Raw genomic sequence first — 25072 nt, forward strand, 5'->3', positions numbered from 1 at the left:
CAATGAAGCACCAGATTAGAAAATGCACCCTAATCTTATGGAAAAGGGTCTAAACGATCTGAATTTATTGCAGCTTTTTAAGAAGCAGATTCTACTCTTAATACACTTACACTCTCTCAAGCTTACAGCATTATAGTATCAACAACAAAGATGATATTAGGATATTGGTTCTAGCTAAAAAGTCAGCAAACCAGTGCACTTACCAATATGGCGTTCCGATAAAAGAATCTCTTCTTTGTATTGTTCTTGTGTTTTTAGCTGATACTCCAAAATCCGCTTAAAGTGAATGAGAAAATACTATTAATGTGAAGGTGGAAAATGCATTATATTCTTTCATTTTACAGCTGTCGTTAAGATGGTTTACTTTATTATTATTATTACTTTACTATATCTGCTGTACTGAAAATTCAAAGTGAAATAAAAATATTTGCATTTTGATCACTGCCTACTCAGGCATTTGGGTTTTAGAGGATTTCTAGTTAATGATACTGAGTAAATCTTACTCCCCTTTGCTAAAAAAAGTAATGCCAATGTTGAGCTGCGTGTGACAAGGCAGAGGCATGCATTTGCAAAAGGAATAAGCAGGTTATTTTAATTAGAAAATGACTTTAATGTAGGAAGGCTGTATTGCTCAGATATGGCTTGTTAACTCTCTTATTAATTCAAATAATCATTCAATTTTTTATTTCATTATTTAAATTCTCTGAAAGTGAGGTTTTGTGTTTCACTTTTTCCTCTATATCATTCATCTATAAAGCACTGTATGTTTTACTTAAAAAAAAAAAAAAGACATTTAAATACGAGCGTTAGGCTTATTAGAGATGTGACTTTCCTTAATGAAAATACAGAGATTATAGGAAAGGAAGAAAACAGCCACATGCTTCTGTTCCTTAATCGGGACAAATTCACTTGATGGGCTCAACACTTGAGAGGCCTAATTTTGCACTGTAAGGGAAATAAAAAAGGACTAAGAGAGCTATTTGTTCAAATGCAAAACCTGAACTACTGGGAGGACTACAGATACTGAAATAATAAAGCACACATGCAATAGAAAAAAATCATTTCCGATACAAGTATTTATAAAGCAAGGAATTATCCACTTCTACATGTGCCTGAAACAAGAAGTACAGAGAAATTAAAAGGGCCAAAACGCTTTTTCAAGGCATGCTGTACACTTCAGAAAACAAAAGTAAATTAGGTTTGAAAAATGTTTAAAAAGTTTTATATAAATCTTAATTAGCAAGCCTGAATACATCACTAAATATGTATATGGAGGAAAACTCCCTCTGCTCTGAACTGTGAAGTAGTATCTTGACAGCCTGCACAGAGCTGTGTTACAGCCAAGTTTGACAAAAGCTTTAAATAGTTACAGCCCATATGAGGAAGAGGCAGCTTATAATTAAAATGAACAGAAACAAATTCATGTCTCCCTCACCATGAGACTTACTATGATTTTTATTTTCTCTTATACAGTAATACCTAGAAATTAAGGGAGTGATTCTGTTATATTTATAAACGTGCTCCGTGAGAATGAGTCCATTACTAAAATCTTCAGGCTTCCAAGAACAAGCAAAAGATCAGCAATACTTGTGGATGAAGAGAAAGGGACACGTTAAAAATCACAGCTACAAATAATAACCTTATGCAAGGAAATTGTTCAGTACCATTGGTACAAAGAATAACCTGGTGCAAAGAAATCCATGCAAAAACACAGATACACTAACTGATAATCTAGCCAGGCAGGTTCTTAATTAGCTGTCATCTTAATAGCTTATACCCATCTGCCTTGCCCTGAACCTAACGGAGCCAGACAGTTCCTATCTTTTCCTGGCTGAGAACCACCAGTGGTTCAGGAGGAAAACCTTGATGAGCTTTTCATGAAGGAATCCTCATGGATTTCCCACCACATCAGAGAAAAAATCTGCATGATTTCTATTATTTTACATGAATTTGAGTAGTCAATAATAGAATAGCTAGGAAGAAAATAATGCAAGGTTTCTATCTTAATTTCAGTGCAATGAACAATAAAAAAGGTACGGAAAAACTGAGATCGTTAAACTTATTCTGTTGGCATAAATAGAAATAGCAGAAGAGAAAACAGTACCAGGTACTCCTTTTCAGATACGGCAAAGAATGTTCATTTTCAAAGCTAAAAACTTGAAAAAGGAAGTTACCACAGTAAGGTAAATTAAAGCAATGTGTAATCAAGCCCGCTACATACTAGCAAAGTTTCACACGTAACATGCTTACCTAGTTTAATGTCTCCATCCAGTGTGAAAAGAATATTGCCAGCTTTTAGATCTCTGTGGATGATCTTATTTTCATGCAAGTAGTTCAACGCTTCCAGTGTCTGCCTGCACACCACTTTGATCTGCGGCTCCGTTAATGGCCTTTCAAGCTCTGGAAGAGAAAGAGGCAGAAATAAACACACAATTTTTGCATTTTTATGTTATTTGTTCATAGCAACCGCTCTATATGTAAAAAAAATCAATTGCAGAATACTTGCTCCGTTTGGGTTGGCAGCAAAATTTCCAATAATTTCAGCGAAACTAAAATTTCATCTCTTTTCATCAAAGCCTCCTCATTATGAACTGCGTACACCTGCCTATGTGGACTGTGAAAAAACTACAGAGTACAGAGATTGGGTCCCTTTTCTGTGAAACACATAAACATTGTTAAATACGGATGCCTTAGTGGTATTAGCATGCACTAATTGGAGGAGTGAGCACAGCAAATTTAACTAAGATTGATGCAAAATAAAAAGTTCTCACAATGTAAATTGGAGGATGACTGGAGAAGGGGAAGAATGAGATCCTGGAAAAGGATCAGTATACGTCATGTTAAAACAAAAGGAGAGCTCCATAAGCATATGAGAACAGCTCATCACGTTCACTTTAAGGATCACGACATTAAAACGGGTTTTGAGAAGTAAATAAACACTTTAAAAATGAGAGAAAAACAGTCTAGCCACAGAATTCATCGTATCCACAGATACGGCTGTAAATACTTTTTAAAAGACCCAACGTTCAACACGTATAGCACACCTATTACACACACATTCGTATTTCAAAACAATCTGTGAACAATCTGTACTTTAAATATTTTAATATTATCATTTTAAAGATGTTATGAAGTTAAATATTTGAAACAACTTATTTACCCAACATTACTGCATCTACTGCTCCACCTGCACAAAATTCGATCAGGATCTGTATATAAACAAAAGAATACATCAATTACAAATTAAGTAGTTCTGCTGAGCTGAACCATTGATTAAGGGAGCATTATTGGGAGACCAGAGCTTCAGACTGCTTGACCTTGGAAATTTTTGCACTAACCTCTACAAAATATTGATACTATTAACAAGCTAACAGTAGGGCCGTGAAGCTAAATTATTTGAAACATGCTTGGAGATCCTCAGATAAGAGTTTTAATCCACAGATAAAATTCCACAATAAAAAATATTAAGGTCAGCTTGAATCCAACTAGTAACGTGATTTACATAATCTCTGCAAACTCATTTCTCAGTTATTGTACTGTGCTCCTACACTATAATCTCCAATTGAATGGTCCAAGTAGAAGGGCTACGTGATTTTCCAGCAGATGTTATCCCCTGTGTTACTTTGCTTCAGGTGAGATGAAAACATGGACAAATAATTTTAAGATGAAGGAAAATGAATAATTTCAATTTTCCTCCATTTTCATTGTTCTCTGTAACACATCAATGCTTTTATCCTAGAATCTAACAATACTACAAGAACTCAATCTTCAGTTCTAAGCTTATGTGTGGAACACAAATCAACTGAACTGTCACTGCTTGGGGCACAAACTCCGCTGACAACGTAGGACAGAAAGAACACAGACAAAGGAGAAAAGGGGCAGACAAAGAGAATAGGGAGAGCAGGGACGTGAGAAGAAGTCATCCAAGAGTGCCACCCCATTCCTCATTGGGTGTTTTTCTTCTTTAATTTGAACTCTGAACATGAAACTGTGGTTTTCAGTCTGACAGCTGAAGAGTGTTTTGGTCAGAAATCTAACAATCCTCTGGGAATTTTTTTTGCTTTAGAGTACTTTTAAAACCAGAGTATAACTGCTCAGGCAGTAAGAAACTAGGAATTGTAACTTCCATAATAACACTCTTTTACCACTCATGTGATGTCTTACTTCAAATTACTGTTTTAATTAATACCATGCTAACACACATTATGTATTGTAAGTCTCCATAAATGCCTTAAACCATTCTCTCACTTCTATGCTTCAGAATTCCTACTGCCAGGTCACTAAAGTGTAGGAAATCCTATATGAGGAATTTCTCTCTGTAAAATTTTAAGCCTGATCCGACAATCTGACAGAGGTCTCTTTGGTAAAGAAATGGTGTTTCTAAAGCCGGAAAGCAAAACCATTCCCTTCATGTTCAAATCACTTTCATTTTCTTTTTCCCCCCTCCACTAGGTTCCATTTATGTACCACATCAGAGTGGGGAGCAAACCACTCAGAGCCTTCTCTCTCTTTCACTTTCATGGCTCTCTATCTTCACCGTGATTACAGATGTATCATTTCATTTCAAAACTGTTCACTTCTAACTTTAATCTGCCAGCGAAGCCTGTTACCTCAGTTTCCCATTCTGTGCAGAGTTGCTTTCCCGCTCACCTTTATGCGTGGAATTTTTTTCGTAATTCCAATTATTCCATTCAATTATTCCAGTATCTCATACAGTACCATTTTACTCCACATTCAGGTTACACAGTCCTCACAGAGTTAATCAGAATCATCAGGAAACACGGTATTATAATTCAATTGTCTCCATGCTTAAATGAAAAAGCGTAATTAAAAGAAAATTTCCGTGGAGTCTTACATTTGCTTTAGGGTATCGTTTTGAATTCCAAGCTCCTTTTAAAGAGACAAGCACTTAAAATATTGCATCAGACCATCCAGAAGAAAAAAAATTATTTACATAGCTCAAGTGAGTCAGTGCATAGGACACAGCAGAAAACTGAGGTACAGTCACACGTACACCCACTGCACTTCTATCTACAAATATCAGTACAATAGTGGCTGCTCAAGTCCTGGTGAACTCTCCTTGCTGGAGGCACCAACAAAACCACTTGTATCTACAATACTTACTTCCCAAGCTGACCTTTTCAGCCTATTATTTATTTCACAGCTGCAAATTCTGAATCCCATTCTAAATTGTGCAAATGTAATTAACATTTGAATCCTGCTGAAGCAAATAAGCACAAAGAACTCTCCCCATACACCAAAATGAACTGCTCGTTTCCAAATTCTAGATTCAAACTGCTGACTGGATGACTCAGAGTAGCTCAGTTTTACAGTGACAGTTTCCTAAAAGTCACACATAGAATTTATAAATTAGTTTTGAAACTGTATAGTTATCCCAAGAGAGACAACCCAGAAGAGATGTGATTGATAAGTAATAGTTCAAGAAAACCAGGAAAAAATGTCAGTATTCTTTTGGATCAAATACATGTATTTAGAGAAGAAAAATACCTACCCACAGATTGTTTTCATAGTAGAAAGCATCTAGGAGCTTAACAATATTAGGATGATCACAGGATGCCAAGATATCGATCTCTACCATGTAGTCTTCAAGTTCTTCTTCTGATTTAGTATCAATCACCTTTGCAGCAGCCAGTACTTTTGTTTCTCTGTTCTGAGCCTGTTAGAAAAGTTCACAACAAATGTTTAGATACGGATTTCAGCAGGTAATTATCACCAGCAAAAAAAAATGAACTCGCCCCTCTTGGTGCTGTGTTTCTACCTTTAGTTTGCCTTTTCCACACAAGAGAATGCCTTTACTATAAAGACTAGATAAATGCCAGCGGGAAAAAAAGGGCTCAGTGATTTTTCTCAAGGTCAAAACTCCATGAAAGACAGGGAGATGGAAATGCTCCGTTCCAGCTGCATTCTTGAAGCCACAAAGCAGTCAGTAGTTGAGGGCCATTGCTATTTTGTATGCCTTGGATGAAGTTCTGCACTACTCCTCAAAAAACCATTTACCAACACTTGGCAAGCAGTGTCAGGCAGCTCCACCCTCCCCTTCTGACACTGCCCACGTTGTGGCAGCACAGCTGTCTGTAAAGCCACCCAAAAAAGCACCCTTCCACCAGCAAGTGGTAGGTTATGCTCTGCTTGAGCCAGGGGCTGCGTTCAAGTTTCTGTGTTAAGAAGATGCCAAGCCATTATCGGTTTGCCCGGATGCCTTACTCTGATTGCTTCACAAGAAGCACCCCGTGTATGTGTATTATACAAGCACGCAATTACACACACTTAATGATCCCCTTTCGAGTTGTCTGAAGGAATACTGTAACGTGGAATTTAGCAAGCTTTAAGGGAGATAGGCACATTTCTACAGCTGGAAGAGTTAACGAAACCAAAGATCTAAACCAGATGTTTATGAACGCATTTTGTAGAACAGCCATAACAGCAAAAACAATCGCAAGATGAATCAGCTAGGACCACACTTTAACTACTGAGAAGTTTTCCTATGCGCATTCTATTAATATGAAGGGGAAAAAAAAGTCTGCTTAATACTACGAGGAATGATTTGGTTTGGTTTCATGCTTTATAGAGGGAACGAAAGACCAACCTCAGAGCTCCATTATAAACGAAACCCAGAAGCATTAACAGACATCCCACATCACAACAGTTAGACCTGGTGGGTTTATGTGCCCAGAAAACAAGTTGTGAAAGTGCCTTTTAAAACAATAAAATGTCAATTCTGCATTTATTTCTTGTAAGTACGGCAGCGCGCTCTCTGCAGTACTGTCTAATTGATTAGGAGGGTACTTCACAAAAACGAGAAGACCAGAACATTCATTTTCCCACAAATTTGGACATGAACTGCACCATAATCGTATTTTCTTTAATTGAACTACATTTCCACTTCTACCTCAGTTAACGCTAAGAGATGCTACTGCTCTCAGATTCAAGTTCACCTCTGATGGAAAGGAAGAAGCACCGATACATCAGGATACACAGTTCCACTCTGGGCGCTGCCTGCATTCCCTGTACATGCTGCCTTTCCGTCTTTGCTCAGATTTAGGCAGCACTTTGATTCCCCCCTCATCCTTTTGCTTGAAGTCGTCAGAAATCTGCTTTGAATGAAATTTCTGCTTCCTCCTTGTGGTAGCTCTATTAAAACATCCCATTAAAAAACAGAAGCGATGATGGAGATTGCAGGATTATCTTTATGAGCATCTTAATTATAAACAAAACCAACGTATGCTCAGTCTGACTTCCAACAGTAACGAGTAATTTGGATGTCCAGATACAGACCTTTTTTCCTCCTCAAAAGAAATAAGCTTTAAAATTAGCATATTTCCCCCACATTTCTGAGGGCAGACGCAACATTTCAAGTGTACATCAAGCTACACCTGGAAATAAAGGACATCTTAATATGTTCTGTGATTTTAAAGGTTCCGTTTGAGTAAGACGTTATTGGATTCCATCGTACAACGCACACACCGCTCTGCAGTAAGCACCAACTTCTGTGAACGGCTGTCAGAAGTCAGTAAGAAATATTGTGCATTTAGGAACTGAGAAATAAACCCAAATCAGCATGACTGACCAGTATCAGCTGCTCAAACATCTCTTAAAAACACGGAAAGGCGCTCTCTCTTAATGAAAGAATTTTCCCTAAGATTCATTAGGCAAATAAGAGGAAGCCTCTTTTCTGACAGACTTGTGTAGCATTGCATTTCCCGGGATAGCAGCCCGCTAGGCTAAGAGGAACAAAGAGCACTCAGAGCCTTGTGGGGGCACGGCTGCTTTCTTCTAGGCTTTGGCTGAAGCTTTTCTTCTGTCACATTACACTCCCCAAAGGTCAGAGCAGGAGGAAAACTGCTAGTGTAGCTGCAGTCTTGATTTGCATATACTTGCTTTGCATTCACATTTTAAGTTAAATGATCATTAATGCTGCTCAGAGGTCGTGCACACTCAAAATAAGTTCCATTGATTCCACTTCCATAACGGTGCCTTTAAGCTTCAGTCCGAACTGCTGTGATGATGGTTCCATCCTGCCTCAGGTGGAAACAGGGAAGAAAGGGAGAGAGAGAGAGCATCTGTCTTTGCATTAACAAAGCCTTCCCTCACATGACATACACACACGGTTGAAAGCTGAACTGGAGTAACAGTCCTTCAAAATCTGACTAATACAACGTGACGATGATAATATTAACTATTACGTACAATACATAAATATTGCAATCCTTCCACCCAAACCTCTATGTGGATTAAATATTTAATGCTACTGCAGCAAATGTTACCTTACAGAGAGACAGTATGCACAGGGGAATAGCAAACTGCATGTTACACCATTACAATGCAAGGGACGGTCTCGCTGGCAAAGAACACAAAAATCTCTTTCTTCTCCTAACTCTGCTTTGAGAAGGACGGACAGCAGGGTTGCACAGAATAAATACTACCTTGTAAATCACAACTTGCAAATCACTTCCTCTCTGAACCTACATCCCTCGCTCTAAATGGGAATGACATCTACCGTGCAAAAATGTTGTCAGCAGCTGGAAACACAGCAGCACCCGAGAAAGGAATAATCATTTTACGTGAACCGGGATCCACGAGTGCACGAAACTAATGACCCCTCCTTCTCCATCCTGGACTTCTGTACAGTGTCATATATCCAAACAAGTTCCAGATCCAGAAGTTTTGTGAGAAGACTGATAGCAGAATATTAGGAGACAGGTTTACCGTCTGGGCGCCCAGCCAAGCCGTTACATATTCCCAGCCACGGACAACAGGGAGCGCAGAGCCCCTGTTCCACCCTAATAGGATTACAGCTCAGAGATAACCGCCTTTCATCTTTACGTGACCCCGTGAAGTTTTGGCCTCGGTTGTGAGGACCTGCTTCAGTTTCCTACCGCCAGCAAATGTTCCCTGCCCAACAGCGCAGCTCCCCGCCCGCGATACAGCACGTAGGCACCTGAGCATTAAACCACTGTTCACAACTGCAAGAACTGCATCCTTCACCTGCTGCTCAGGCAGCCGGAGTCGGTGCCGAGATGAGAGATAAAACACTATTTGTCACTTTCCTTCTCCAAGCTTCATCTCCTCTGAGACGTTACGCTACCACACCAAATGTTTTGCAAGCAGCAAGATGAATCAGATGAGAGGTTCTTCCTCTCTGACTCATTCTTCACGACAAAACTACAGTCACACTCACTGTATCTCACGTTTGCCAGGAAGCAGAAAACATGCATCTCTACCCAGCAAAAAGGGGTTTCCAATGCAAAATGCTACACTTCTGTGTAAAGCTGGGATTGGCACACCTAGCTCCCTGCGTGCGTTCTGAGCGTGTCTGAGCTGAGCAGCCAGAACTGAGAACTGCCCCTGGGCAACGGGGCGGGGGCTGATTGTTACAGAACTGTCAGGCTTCTCTAACCACGCCAGTCAAGGAAAAACAGTGGCCGTGATTCCAGATTGTAACAGACTGACCAAAGGAATCTGTAAGTAGCAGCTGGGCCTACTGGAGAAACTACACTGGACTCTTTGGTATAAATTCACCGTATCTTAGCTAGTCATGGTCTGTGCTTTTTGAAATTAAAAACCTGCGTGACCGATCAGCATTAATTGTTCAATATCTTGAAAACACAGAAAGGCATTCTTGATTAACAAAAGTAGATTATTCTCTAAAATCCACTAATCAAATGAAAGGAAGCCTTAATTCTAACACCAAATTTTGAGATACTTAATTAAAAGCATCCATTCACATTCAATAGCAAACCTTGCTACCTCTGCAATATTAAACCACTGTTTTTATAATAAATCAGAAGGTAAGCCAAGGCAGGAGATGGCAGCCTCCACACGCGTCTGAAAATGAAGGAAGATGAAACAGCTAATGCAAAGAGGTGACCTTATTCTGCATCCATTTCCACAGAATGTTTGAGCTTCTAACATTAAGAAATAAAAATCCAAGAGCCATAGCGTCAATAGATACGTTTGCTCTGAGGAATTCAAGGGCAGCTAACCACAACTGTACCTGCTCCAACATGCTGCAGTGATGGTTACAGAACTGCTCAGGAGTTAACGTAGGACAGTATCCACTGAGGAAGAGGATGTGCCCTTAAAACTATGGCCAGGTAGAGAAGAAACATCACGGCCCACGCAGTGTGCTGTAGCTACATCCTATGCAGCTGCTTCTTCAGATGAGGAAATGCTTAATGCCAGAGAAAGCACACTGAGACAGCAGCGTAGATAAGTCCCTCCTTCCAACAAATCAGTGCTGTCCTAACAGTGCCGTGCCCAGGGTTCAGGGCACACTTACTGCACCGTGGGGTGGTGCTGCCTTTGTGGCTATGCTGTTTTCAGAGCTGTTTCCATGACAACTTTATTATTTTAACATCATCCTTGTACTTTGTATTTATTGTGGTTCTTCTGCTTCCCTCATAGTTGGTTTCTGAGGATTCCACAAGTTATTTTTGTGAGTGGTATGCAACATAATTTTTTACATTTAACCTCACGATTTCCCCTATGTATTCTCATTAACTCTGTGGTGTTTCACATACTAGCTAAGCAGAGTTTGCATCCTGGTCCATGTATCATTCCCCTCAAGCAGAAGGAATATTTCTGTGTGTATTTGTGAGACAACCAGGGCTGAACTGACAAAGAGGAGCAAGATAGCTGAAAGAGTTCTTTACAGACAACTTAACAGAAGCAACTATGCCCGATTATAGAAGCATTCCTTTTATTTAATCACACCCATTTAAAAAAAGAACAGAAAAGAAGCATTTCCTAAACATTGTCAAGACACCATCCAAAAGATACCATGCTACTTTATAACATTCTTTTCTTTTTGACCCCTTCTACTGCCACATGATAGCTCACAGGAATCAAGCTGGAAATAGTGAGAAAACATTTGAAACTAAAATACTATGCGGTGGCAGAGGCATAAATGCAGAGAGCTGCTATTTTTTCTTTAATTCAGTTACAATAAGTGTATGTACCATTTCCAAAGGCAGCATTCAAATACACAATTCTGCATTACAATCCACTCCAGAGGAGGGGGAGGTGTGACAAACCAAGATCTATCCCTGCAGCTCCGAGCTGCTTTGCCAGGGCCTTTCTCCTGCAGAGGCCACTTGCAGTTGCCAGCAGAGGTTTTCTGCAGCTTAGCCAGCAGCAGCCAATGCCAGCCCCAAACCGAGCTACAGCTTCCCGGAAAGCACAGCCCTGTGTATCCTCATCTTGGGCTACAGATACCCTGCAGTTATTTGTTCAGTCCCGCTGCACTGGGAAAAGCATAACGTTTCAAGTTGCATCATTTACAAGTTTGTTTTGGTCTCTGTAGCTTAAAGTTAAATCTTTAGAAGTAAGCATACCTTTATTACAGATGACAAATTAATACAGGTTCCAATAGTATTGTTAAATAATTTTTAATCAACGCACAATCCCTGCTATTAGGTGTTTATTAGAATTACATTTAAGACATTAGCCAACCAGTCAGAGTTGAAGCTGACTTCAGCTGTGTTTGTTTGTTGGTTTTCCCCCAGACAAATACCATACTACAAGGCTGATGGGTGAGAGCTGAGATTTACTCTCGATGATTTTATGATTTGTTTGAGCACAAGCCTTAAGAAATCCCACTCCTTTACCCGGAGGGACCCTATGTTACATTCTTGCTTCTAGCCTCACAGAGGGCAGGCTGTAGTTTGCTGGGTATGAGGTTAGTGTCAGTGAGAATATGGCTCCGAGAGACATTGTTACTTTCCAGGAAGACATCTGGAGTTAGAAGGGGAACCCCCTAGCTTTCTGCCAACAAACGCGCCTCTGAGAGTTCTGGAGTCATGCAGCACTAAGTCCTTCTGTTTGCTAGCACTTTACTACATACTGTACCTCACTGATGTACACATATTAACCCAGAATTCATTAATTTAAATACAGCAGCTAGGTCAGGCCACCGCTCCTCCTTACCCTGTTGCTTTGGGTTGGGTTACAGACGGAAATTGGGATCTTCTCTGCCCAGAGCCTCTGGCCAGAGCGGAGGTAGGATGACAAGAGCTGTCTTCCAACCCAGTACAGCGATTTATGTCCAAAACCAGAAAAATACATCTGACTCGAGCATAGAAAATCGGTTCTTTTCTATGCTAAGAAACCAGTTAACAAAATAACAAAGAACAAATGACAATTTCTTTGGACTTTAAGAACCCTTCAACAAAGGCTTTCTGATGGGTTACTAGGGAAACTACATAGTCACAGAAGCAAAATGCGCTGCAGTCATTAAGTTAAAAAACACTTGCTGTCAAAGTAAAGAATACGATTAAATGCTCTACATTTCAGATTGCAGAAAGAAAACACTTGAGGATCTGTACTGAAACAGTTTATGTATTTGTTGAAGAAGATGATGGAATAGAACAGAATTACTTAACTGTAATGAACAGTTACAGTTCAAGAATACGGGCAGTTTGGGAAAGGGTACTTCAGAATTTGGTACTGCAATGTCAGCCATGTTCTAGAGCACAGTGCGCACAGCTGAACTGCCAGAGGTGAGATGAAAAGAACCAAGGCGAGGCACAATCACCTCCTCTCACTCTGTCTTGCTAAAGTGAACAATACATAAAGCATACTTCATATATTAAGGAAAAAATACACGCTATGTAAGCAGTTTAAGAGCTCCCATTTTACAAAAAGTCACTTGAGGACCACAGCAAGAAATGCAACATGGCTGCATCAATACCACATCAATACTGGCAATAGCTGTTGCAAAACCCATACATTCAGTTGCTCCCAGCATGCTTGGGTTTGTTGCAATGAAGTTTCCCCTTTTTCTGAAGGGAAAAGGAAGTCAAACAGCTTTTGATAGCTTTCATTAAAAAAAAAGCTGGAAGTCATCAGCCTTGTTCAAGTAAAACTGTTAGAGACAAATCCACAATTCTCTTTTGGTATTAATGTGTGTTAAAAAGAACAGGAAATTTAGAGTTCCAGCCAAAGTTATTGCTATGTGTGTTCATATCTTTAACAGAAACCAACTGCAAAGACAAAACAACGAAAAAATTATTGAAATAGCATCATTCAGCTCTTCTGTAGCTTTGTAATAGGAACAGGTTATTGTCAGATTTAGTTTAACTACAGAATGTAAGGTCTAAATAGCGTGCATCATCATACTACATAGTCTGTGATTTGCCAGTAGTTTCCTTGCGAGTCTTTCACGTCAGTGATCCTCAAGCTGATCCTTTCCACCTGGTGAAAACAACAGGAAACATTCTGACAGTCAATGCAGAAATTCTCTCACACAGATTTAGAGACGTTCTAGCTGTAGCTCTTTGTGCTCCAAGTGTCACAGCTCAAGGGATGAGGAAGAGCCATGCAAACAAACATTTGGTGCTCCTTGCAGATTGGTTATTCGAGTGCCACAAAAGCAGCGTACTGGCTTCTGCAAGAGAACTTCGTCCACACTCAGCGCAGCAGTGGGACACGTCGCTTCTGATGTTTCCTTTCAGATCCATTCTTTCTTTTTTAAAATGGTGAATTTAAACAACTTTTGAGCCAATGCCTCCACCGTCCTGTCCTCTTCTTGCATCAGCACTGTCCCTTGCCTGGCCATCCCTGTGAGCTGGTTCGAGGAGCCAAGCCAGAAGACAGGAACGGACTCCATGTAAAATCAGCTTTGGGATGGGCTTAGTTCCTTGACCCAGATCATCACGGGGTCAGCAAGCACGGAAGCTGTCCCGAGCAGGAGGTGGGAAGAGGAACGCTGTGCCAGAACTGCCTGCGGTGACTTGCACTGCCGTACGCTTATGGAAAGCAGTCATGGTGAAGAACCAGAAACTTCAAAATCACTTCTATACTTATTATAATGCTATTGAAAAGCATCCTTGAGAAAGTGTTTTATTGGCTGTTACACTTGTTACTGCAGTTCCATACAGTTTTAATGCCTTTCAGAGATTCAAAAGGACCTTAAGAGAGTTGAATATGACACTTTAAAAAGTTTTAATGTCATCGGCTATTCAACATCCATTTCCTAAGTGCCAGGATCCCTCAAGCGCTTCAAGTTATGCTCTGATTTTTCTCTTGATCCACTGCAGCACCTTGAATTATTTAGCATCTGTATTGTTTGACCTGTATTAACACTCACAGAAATAAGCTCTAGTGACGGCACAATACGGATTAAGAATAAACTAGATGTTCCTTTGATTGCGCTGGCTCCAAGGTTAAGGACCCATTCAGGGCAACAACAACTAGGAATTAACGGCACCGTCAAAGATCAAAAACTTGGGTCACTGAAACAGAGGAGTGACCAAGTCTGTGCACCAGCACATTTTAATACTTTACTTTTAAATACTAGGATTTGTTGCTGTTAATTTTCAGGGTTTTTTTCTGTTAATTTTAAGCCTCATGTGCTAAACAAATGACTCCTAGGGTCATTAAGCCGAGCAGTACATCTACGTTTGCTATTACAGAACAGCTTCGAGCTCTTGCTACAGCAAAGGAGGCGTTTTCAGGTAACCCAGCTCTCCTTATCCATAAGAAACATTTGGCAGCATTCTTGTTTAAGTCATCAGACTTCCCACCCAAAAGAGTGGAAAAATAGTAGATTGCTTCCTTCTTTCAGGTCAATTCTAACCTCTCTGCATTTTCACTAGTGGTAAAAACTATTTGGAAGGGCTGAACGAACAAAACCCAATTTCGGCTGAACTCTAAGAGTACCCATTTACCTGAGTTTCTGCAATTATCCATTTGTTTTAGGGATCTGGCTGCATTTCCCAGAGACCGTTTGAGGTTCAGTACTAGCACAGCGTAACGCAGCCGTGCAGCCTGATGGCTCTGAGCCGGGACCGCCCAGCACTGGCAGCAGGACACTGCGCCTGAGCACTCAATTGTAAGGACCCTGGCATCCATGGAAGTCAAGCAACTAAGATGAACAGAGAAGGTAGAGAGAATGATAATTAAAACTATTAGAGGGTCGAGTAGTTGGTCTTACAAATACAGGCTAAAAAGGTTGGGCCTCTTCAATTCAGACAAAAAAGCTAAAAGCTGGGACGTGACCAAGCTCTACAAAATTAAAAAGGCAGTATATGAACTGAAGGAGATGAGGATTTAGTGCAACATGTTAATTCTTGCTGAGGCTCTCAAATTAAGGTTTTACCTCTTCATAACAAAGTATTAACTCTCTTTCTGGTAAAAGAAAAGTACTGCTTTGAACTGCAAGTGAAAAGTAATCTTCTATACAGGGAAACCTAGACAATTGCTAGAGAAAAACATTGGATTTGCAATAGAAAACACCTGTGCTCAGAGGGCCCCTGCCTACAAGAGAAAGAATCAATTCCAGTGCAGCTTCCCTCAGAACAGTATTCCAAATTGTGGTTGTGACCAAGTATTTCTAGAGACAAGACTCAGCTCCTTAAAATCCTCCTTAAACAAGCAAATCCCACATATAAAATACTGTTCAATTAGGATGTCAAAAAAGTAAAGGGATGGTCTTCTCTAATTCATTACCAAGCTGGATGGATAGAGGAACGATTCTGCCTCAGCACAGAGCAATTCACTACTGTTCTCGCACCCAGTAAAACCATTCTGATGCACAGCTTCACTTCTAGGATAATAGTTCCCCCAAACCGTAGCAGACTGCGCAGCTCCAATTCCAGTCTCACTGCACCCCCTCATTTTGAATTACTGCACTAAGACAACTTCAGAAAAATAATCTTTACAAAAAAAATACTTCCGTCCCTTTGTTTCGCCTGGTCTCCATCAGTTTTACATACTAAGATTTTGTGAAACCATGACAAGAGTAACTCAGGACACCCTCTTAAAGGGAAAAGTCACTTAAGTCATCTGTACTAAGGAGAGATTTAGCAAATTATAAATGCTAATCAATACATTGATTTAGCTGTTATGGCACAATTCTACTTTTTCTTTTCCATAAAGAGTCAGTAAAAATGAAAAGTGATGCAATAGAATGCTTCAGGTAGAAATGCTTCTTTAAAGCCAGATTTTGGCTTGGCTCCAGCACGGAGCTGTTCTTGAGCAATTTATTTCTCTAGGCTATGGGTAATTAAAACAAACAAGAAGTGGCTCAGAAATATAAACACAGGGATATAAAGGGGAAAAAGTCTGCTTCTTTCTCCTGGCCTTCAGATCACCAGTCATGCTCAGTTACCCTCTCCATACAGAAATATGCAATCCCACAGAGCATTGCAGAGCAGCCTTCATCAAGAAAAGTGAAACTGAAGGAATATTGTGACTAATACAGTAGCTTGCATTTACAGACATTTAAAAGTGCTGTAAAAAAAAAAGTGTCCTCCTAAAACCAAACAGTAGTTTACCTAAGCATTAAACAGAATTAAAAAGCATAGTGCATATTCAACAGAAAATGCAGTGTCATTGAAAAAGTAACCTTTGCTGTAAAGCCCTGGTCTTCTGTTGAAGCATCAGTACCACTGAAGAGCAACTCAAGGCAGCCTATCAGATTTGATTCAGCATTACCTACAGTAAATTCCTAGCACCTGTCAGCATTCAGACATATTCTCCAAGTGCTAGATCTGCATCTCTAGGACGACACTTTTTCATTTCTGAGTGGAAAACAAACGTGTTTCCACATTACATATTTGAAATGTATTTGGCAGCTAAAAATTTATTGAAGCACTCCAAACTGTAATCACATTATAACGCCATTAAAAGTTAATTAGACAGAGGCAGATAAAAATGCCTACTTTTATAGTGGTTTGGAGACAAATGCTAAAATCTTATTCATCCTTTTTTCTTCCCTAGCTAATCCAGCCAGGTTTATCATCTAACTGCAGATTTCACGGCTTTTCCATCACTAAACATTGAGAACTGGAACAATCCGACCAGTATCAAGTGTAAAGACAGCACAAGCCTCGAAAGTGAGGAATTTGGCATTACTGTAAAGTAAAACTGTAGGCAGAAGAGGTGGAACTATGGCTTTGGCAACTGAATTTACAATTTAAGTATAATTAAAGGTCACTGGGGGAGCACAACGAAGGAAAGACCAAAAAAAATTCACGAACCACATGTCAGTCACTGAGGTCTCAATGCACTCAAGATGACAAACCAGAGGATTTAATTACACGCTGCCTCTTCTACAGAAACACAACTGTCATTAAAGGAGAGCGATGTCTATAATCTTACAAGATTCTCAAAACATGGGTCACAGTCTATGAAACATGCAAGGACCATTCACAGCTGCATTCAATACTGGTAGTAATTCGGATAAACTGGTAAACAGCTTTAAAGCTGTTACCCATCATGCAGAAGAGCAAAGCAAATGTATTTGTACCACGCATGTATCTCAGATGTACGATGAGCATCTATATACAGCAAAGCTAGATTCTGTACACAGATCTGGGAGCCATTAAACCATATAAATACAGCCTGGAAGCATGTTCATAATTCACACTCAGTGGGTACCATCCTGCAGCCTAAACACCGATGTGAATGGCAAAAGCTGTTCTGCTTCCACCTCGGACCATGTTAAAAGATGCAGCGGTACGACAGCATGAGACCTTCTAACACACGGTGTTCACATCAAAGATTCATATCTATTCTGGTTCCTTGAGTTTATCATAAAACCAGCAATGCTGTCACAGAGTGACAATGACTTCAACCCAGAGATATCAGAGGTTGCAAGAGAAATAAATCCCTTGATGACTTAGAGCGTTCAGAGATTGCTGCATTTCTACATTGCTACTCAGACAACTTGCTGGAACAGTCATTCTCAAGACTTTCTCAATTTTGGAAGACAGTGGAGGCAGAAGAGCAGAAAAACAGTGGTTCTTTCTGCTTGCTGTCATTTCCTGCACGTCCTGGGGAAAACTGTCACAGCCAATGGCAGAAATCAACAGAACTGCAAGAGAAAACTTTCGAGAGAGAACCAACTTTGACACCTCACAGATCTTCTCGTCTCTTCTACAGCTTGGCCTTAAACAAGGAGAATTTCACACTATTTCAAAATTGAAAGCAGACATGTAAGAATATTACTTCTAGGATGCTTTTCAAATCATTTAAGCCTGTGGGATTTTTTGGTTTGTTTCTCAATAATAATAAATCAGAACTAGGGACTGTGGCAATCCCAAATAGCAGCTCAGTACGTTCTTCCTTCAGTACTGATAATGGAGTGATCAAACTCAAAATTTGGGTGACCACCAGAAGAAAGTCACAAGCTCCTGCTCTGCAACAGCGGCACGCACAAGTTAGCAGGACTGCATCACTGGAGGACATTGCCCTGCCCAAGACTAAGATGGAAAGGTTTAACCAATTTGTTTCCAAGAAGTGTTAAACAAACAGTATCACAGGTTTTTCAGCTCCCCTATCAGAATTATTTAATGAGACAACACATGACTTAAACATGAAAAATTCTTTCACCGAGCTAGAGCAGCTTAAAGAAAAAGCTTCCTTCTGCAATCTATTTGAAAACATTAGGCAATCATCTTTAGCTTAAGCCTGAAATCCAAAGACAGTCTTAGTGGCCAGACAAGAAAACAAGCACACAAATAGCGAGCTAAGAAATACAGAGTATCAAATGACATGGAAAATATATCGACTTTTATAAACATTGTTTACATTTGAAGAAAAAAATAAGGATTTCCTATTTAGTTGGAATTTTAAACAGTTTATAGAACTGCGCTCACACCTTGGAAAAGATGACTGCATTACTAAGAAGTGACCATGAGTAATTTACGCTTCTCCTCCACGAACCTGCCTGTAGCTTTAATGCTGAATGCACCGGGCAGACGATACATTACTCATAAGCTAAGTATTGGGATGCCGGTTTTAAGCCAAGTTACTAGGAGATGTCCAAGAAATGAGGCACTTAACACGTGGGATACTTCCTTCTTACTTCTTCAGAGTATTTGCACACTACAGACTAAATTAAAGAGATATCTCCTGCAAATACCCACTCCAAACAAGAACGCTGTCTCGGTTTACAGCCCGCAGATAACTCCTACACCCCCCACTTCCTCAGACAGCTCAGTGATAGCGACAATGCATTTGCACAGATCTGCAAAGCTTTTCCATGCTGCACTTCCCAGCATTTAACCGGTAGTTTTGCCTTTTCCTTATCTGCTATCTTCAACAAGCTCAAAGTGCAATTGCGTGAAAGTAAAGATAACGCTCCGGAGCAGCGGGCAGAGCAAAGGGAAGGTTACCTGTGCGCAACGCACCGTGCCCATCCGTGAGGCCACAGCCACGCGCCTCCTGCGGGCAGGAGCCACATCCGCTTCCCATCTAGACCACGCACAGCAGCCCCCAGCCACCCAGGCTGCTCTCATGGCAGTGACCGAGCTCAACCAGCTTTAAGTAAAGCTTTAGCTCTATTTTATACGGACTCAATATTTAGAATCAAACATTATCATCGTATGCATTACTCCCTCGAGAGTATAGCAGCTCTCTTCCCTTCTCTCCTTTATCTAATAATGCCTCTATGGAGAAACAAAGCATCGTGGCATTTAAAGGAACATTATTAATTCAGATCTCTGGAGGACAACTGAACTATTTTACTGCCCCAGTTTAATGAGAGGTCAACTCACAGTGCCAGTCATGAATGAAAATAGACTGGAACAAAAGTACAGCAAACAACTTTAATCAAGATGGGGGGAAGTTCACAACTGATTCATTCTTATGTATACGAATTTAATGCAGGGCATTTCCATCTGCTTCCTCTTTCCACTTCTAGCCTAACTGCAGTCATGCATGAAGCCCCAGGTTCCTGAAACACAGTATCAACTCTAAACATGCAGAATTTCAGACAAACTCAAGCAGTGCCCTTCCATGAGGAACTGCATGGTTAACATGAGAATGCTTGTGAGTTCCAGCAGCTCCAGAATTCTACACAATCACCTTCCTGTGGTGCTAATGACATTAGGTAAACCAAAAGGTAAGAGCAGATAAAGAAAAGCCCAGTGCTTCATCTTAGATATTAAGTAATCAGTAACGTCTACTCCTATGAGTGTTAGGTTACACGTGTTAGAAACATCCACCCCAGCAAACAGCACGATACGTTGCTATCGTAAAGATTACTTCAAGCAGCAATACCCAATTGTAGCAATGATTTAGATAAACATGCCTGTAAGGTCACCGAGATTAGAAAATACAACTTCTCCTGCTCTGCCCTGATTTTGTTTCCAGGCCAGACTAATTAATTTGTAATTTTCAAAAATATCTTAAGTTATGATGTAGACAAGAAGTACTTGCAAGCAGCCAGCACTTGGCAGCTCATTTTTTAAGTACTGAAAGGAGTTAAGGCCGCTTAAAGGCAGCAGCCAAATCGGTCCAGATTTATTAAGTCACTGTTCAATAACTGTATGTTTCTAGGCGCTGCAGAAGACAATAAGGCAAAAAACAAGCTCCCATGAAAGTCATATGGTTCAATTATAGCAAGACTGTTTTAAATGCAGAAACAAAAGCTTAACTTAAATGAAGCTACATCATTAGTTTATTTCATTTAAAGGAAACAATTATCAGAACTTCTCTTTCATTAGCCAGAGCTGGGATTGTACTGGCTGGTTTTGCAGACACAGTATATAGGAATACTTAATGTAGCTGCAATTTTCAGAAGCTAACTCATTTGGTCATGCTGTTCATCCTGATTATAGCTACCAGCTTCCAAAACATTTCAGCTGCAGCCAAAAGAGGCAGCAAAGATGGCCTGTGACCAAGCGCTGGTTAACGGCTGAGAGCTGGAGGATCTGCCTCCGTAACTTCAGGTGAAATACCAATATCTGACTTCCCAAATTCCTATAAGAATCCAGCACACACGATGCTCCCAGCATTTAATGTTCAGGACAATAAATGTGAGACTATAAATGGGCAGAATATTCCAATTCAAAACAAGCAGCATGAGCGCAATTCAAAATCAGGCAAGTAAGAAGGGTCCTCCCATTGAAACTAAGGTTGTCCATTCAAGTGTGTATATATAAGATACGAAGTACCTATATGTTTATTAGGAAAATACACAGTATATTGCGTACTGTCATGTATATTCTGCCGCTATGTGTTCATAGAAGAAGACCTGAAGTTAGTGTATTTGTACAGATGGTACCCATAATTATCACAACGACGGCCAAAAGACCACAGATTTCTCGGAGGAGTATCTTCTAGAGCAGGGCTCAGAGATCACACCAGCTAAACACAACTAATGTCTCTGTGCAGTGCAAGTGCTCCTACATTGGTGTACACCATTCCTAACACCAAAAAAAAAAAACCTGCTGGCAGATTTCACTGAAATACAGCCCAAGCAGTTGATTTTACTGGAATGTTAACTCAGGAAGATATCTCCGTTTCCATTAGTTATGTGCAACTATGATAAAGATTCTCAGCCAGGAGCTTCAGCAGGAAAGCTGCAGAGCACATTGGGCATTTTAAAGGGCTGTTCTCACACCATCTGAACATTAACTTCTGTCCATTTAGAGAGCAGCTTAAAACTGATGAGACTTCATGTGGCTACTTGAAACAGCTTCTGTTCAACAGTTACTTACACTGATTTGCCTTAAAGCAATCTTTACTACGCACACTGAACTGGCATTTGATACATATAGGCCAAGATAAAGCACAGTACTATAACAACATAATAATGTAACTCATTTCTACAGCAAGCTGATTACACGTAATAGGAACATTAGAATCCTAAACTTGCCCTTCCCCACTCTCCTCTCCCCCCCCCCAACTTGATCAAATGAGATGTTCTAATCCTTAAAAAACCAAGATGTTTGAGAGATATGTAACTCCCACTACAAACTGAAATATCTGCTTCCCCAGTGGCTTTCAGAACCCTACAAATCTATTCAGGAATTCTAAATAATTCGCAACTGGCACTTAAAAAAAGACGAAGAAGTCCATAACCAGGAACTTTAAAATTCTCTTTATAAGGGCCATCACCTCATACTGAAGAACTGTAAAAGCACAGAAAATGAAGGATGAAAAAAACCCATTATTCATTAACAGAGAGCAAAATAAAACAGCCTGAAAACCTCTGAAGAGGCTGAGAAGGGCTAGATGCTATGTGCTGTGCTGCAGTGAGCCTTTGCCATTAGCAGTCTGCAGTGAGGTTGGCCCTCTGACCACAGGAGGGGAACGCAACAAGAGCTGAAACGCTTTGGAGTTTGAAGGAACAGTATTTCTGTGCATCATTTACAAGCTGGTGAACAAATGGATGAGTTGCAAGAGCCAAGCAAGCCTCAGAAAACGGAAGCAGCTTCAGAAGAAATAAGGTCTTCCTGTAATTTAGCTATAAAAAATAAGCATGATCCTTGCACTTGATTGGGAAGCAGGGAAACAAATCACAAGTCTTCAATGCCCTCTAAGGTTTGTGCATACAGCCCCAGTCTCACTAGGCACAGCACGTCTAATGTCAACAATACAATCAGGCTTCATGAGAGCGTCGAGACAACTTAAAAGTTGGGTTTGAATTTTTGTTTAAATATTTGATACTTCTGTCCCAAAGCTAGGTTCACGTCTAAACCAAATACTTATCTAGGAAAAAATCACGGCATGTAACCTACATCTTACTAAAAACCTAAAGCATACAAAGCCTCATCTATCTGACAATTTATTTTATTGCATTTGTGCCAAAACACTGAGGGCAAGGATATTCACATAGTGACTCCTACGATCTTAACTGCAAAGAAGTTTTCACCTCTGCAAATCCAGTCTACAGAGTTACAGCACAGAACACAGCACAACCCTCTGTACCAACGGACAGACTGGTTCCCATCCCTTTTCCTGTTCAGGAGTAACAAGAAAAAGACTCTTTGCCAAATAGCTAAACCTGTTTATACTTTGAAAGGAAAGAGAGAGGTGGCAACGTGTTGAAGTCTCTTCTGATATCCAGGACCCAGCCACAGTTTGTTTGGCTGGTGACTACAGAGGGGGCTGTGCACGGCCTCCTGGATCACACCTCCCCTCGCCAGGCTGCAGCTGCAAACGCTCCAACGGTTTTTGGGCAGAATTCATTTATACCTGATTAACCACTTACAGGAATGTGAAACGTAGATGATTAAGCTACTGAAGTATGTTCACAAAGTATGTTTGAGTGCATGTTTCCAGCCTTAATATGCAAAGAGATTTACTTCTGTCAGATGCAACTGACATTAGTATTACCTTTTTGTTAAAAAATATCTATTATTTAAGCACAAAGTCTTTACAAGTCGACAGCTCTGTTCTGGGCAACAGTCTTGATTCCATGATTTGAAGAGGTATCAAACAGGTTATGACTGCAGTTTCTCAACAGAGGCGTATATCCAAGAAAGAACGTCGTAACACACCCTTGCTTTCGAAACAAAATGCTTTCCTCACCAAGCATGCTCAGATGCAGGAAAACAAGTACAGTTAGTGTCAGTGTGCAATCCATTTTCCTCAAACTGGATGGAAACAAAATGAATGCAGGAGGACTCTTTCTGAAGGGGAACATTTTTCAGGAGTACTCGTACCCGTCAGCATTCACCAAACTTATCTATGTAACCGCACAGGTAATTATTACTATCACAATTTTTTAAAAAGAGGGTTTAATTTCAAACAATTCAAGAAAAACACTTTACACTTCGTCATTTCACAATCAGATGAAAGTCTCCAACTTGGAAATGTTACGGTACACAAAGTGCACTGGAAGGCAAAAGCTCTCTCTTGCTCAGACACCTTCACCCACAGCCTGGTACCCAGACAGACAGGCCTACAGAGAAATACCCAGTACAAGGAGCAGTGGGAAGGGGAGAGGAAACAAACGTGGGGGCAGGGGAGAAGACACTCAGTGCTGTTTCTTTAAGGCTCCCCCAGTCGTCTCTATTGGACAGAGCGTTATAGAGACAGAAAGGAATCAAAAACTCTGTGGTGAAGTTTCCCTTTAAGCTCGAGTGCTCTACAAATGCTCTTAGAGACAACGTGATGCTTTTAAAGTCACCGAGCTTTGTGATACAGCAGCTTCAGCCATATTTCCCAGTCATTTTAGTCAAAAAAACCTTTGATCTTCCACCGTGACATCTAGACTATGCCTTACACAAGCATCAAAATAAACGAGATGCTCTTAATATGCAATATGGACAGAAACTCCTAAAAATCACTCAGCATTGCAAGTTCTCTGTGCCAACACACTTTTGCTCAAATTTACCAACAGGTAACAATACAATACAACTTAGAAGAGACATACAAAAAATAGCACAAGTTTCATGAGTGCAAGCTCTGCGCCCAGATTTCATGAGCTCTCCAGTGCAGTACTCTAAAAATAAACGTTTCTTGACCAAATTAGCCTTCAGAAACACTGCAAGTGCTGTACGCTCACGCCAGTTTTTCCAGTCTCAAGAACCTGCTCCGGGGTCTCAACTCCTGTCAGCTCCCTGGCTCTTTCATGCTTGTCCTCCACGACATTTGTTCCACGCTATCTCTGAACCCAACGTGGAGCAGCAACGCCCATTCAGAGAGAATAATTAGCTGAAGGTTTGTCTGAAAGCTTCAGTCTCACCAACCGCTTGCAGCATTGCATCTATTTTCATTATACACGGTCTAGCTTGAGAAACGCCACATGATAAGCCTTGGAAACACCTCTTTAATGATAAAAGAACTGAAAAAAAGTGGTAAGGAAATACAGAAATTCTGCCAGGTAAGGACACCAGGGTAACACGACCTTTTAACTCTGTTCCATAAGGAACAAGATAGGAGAAGGCCCATTAAGAGCAACATGAGCTTGGCCCTATAAGCAATGCACGGGGGCACAAGTCAGTTTTACTTTCACGGCCTTCCCCCCGTACAGAAACGTACGAAATAAAAAAAACCAGCGCCGGCTTCACACCTGGAAAAACCTTCAGATGAACAGAAGCCATCCGGTATACGCGGGACCAAACAAGCAGAACACGGGAGAAGAGAACGACTCAGCGAGGGGCGGGGTGCAGCGGGACGGGACGGGACGATGACCTCATGGGGCCTTTTCTATCTTTAGTCGCCGGGCGCTGCGGAAGGTCCCGTCCCGTCCCGCCCCGCCACACGCAGCCGGGCTGGGCGCGGCGCGCACCTGCGGAGCCCCGAACTCAGCGCATCCCCAGCGCCAGCGGGCGTCAGCCACCGCTCCGTCCCGCGGCACCGCTCAGCTCCCAGC

At 40.7% G+C, this 25072-nt stretch overlaps 1 protein-coding gene and 1 long non-coding RNA gene across 6 annotated transcripts in view; one reads left to right on the forward strand and one right to left on the reverse strand.

Annotated features, from left to right (window-relative positions):
• The window catches only part of SLK (STE20 like kinase), a 44820-nt gene that overhangs the window by 19457 nt on the left and 291 nt on the right, over positions 1 to 25072 (reverse strand). For 3 of the 5 annotated variants that reach the window (XM_021397448.1, XM_021397449.1, XM_021397447.1), the window contains exons 2-5: positions 5513 to 5677; positions 3161 to 3209; positions 2251 to 2400; positions 204 to 276 (exon numbers count right to left, since the gene is read on the reverse strand). In XM_021397448.1, coding sequence (XP_021253123.1) covers positions 204 to 276; positions 2251 to 2400; positions 3161 to 3209; positions 5513 to 5677 — 437 coding nt within the window. Of the gene's footprint in view, positions 1 to 203; positions 277 to 2250; positions 2401 to 3160; positions 3210 to 5512; positions 5678 to 9199; positions 9298 to 25072 lie in introns of those variants that run through there. The other 2 variants (XM_021397450.1, XM_021397451.1) reach the window with 2 other exon arrangements.
• On the forward strand, positions 9388 to 25065 carry LOC110399186. The gene is made up of 3 exons (XR_002438951.1): positions 9388 to 9482; positions 14719 to 14902; positions 16741 to 25065. It is a non-coding gene; the product is annotated as an uncharacterized LOC110399186 (long non-coding RNA).

Source organism: Numida meleagris, chromosome 5 (genome assembly GCF_002078875.1).
Source record: "Numida meleagris isolate 19003 breed g44 Domestic line chromosome 5, NumMel1.0, whole genome shotgun sequence".
NCBI classification, from domain to species: domain Eukaryota; kingdom Metazoa; phylum Chordata; class Aves; order Galliformes; family Numididae; genus Numida; species Numida meleagris.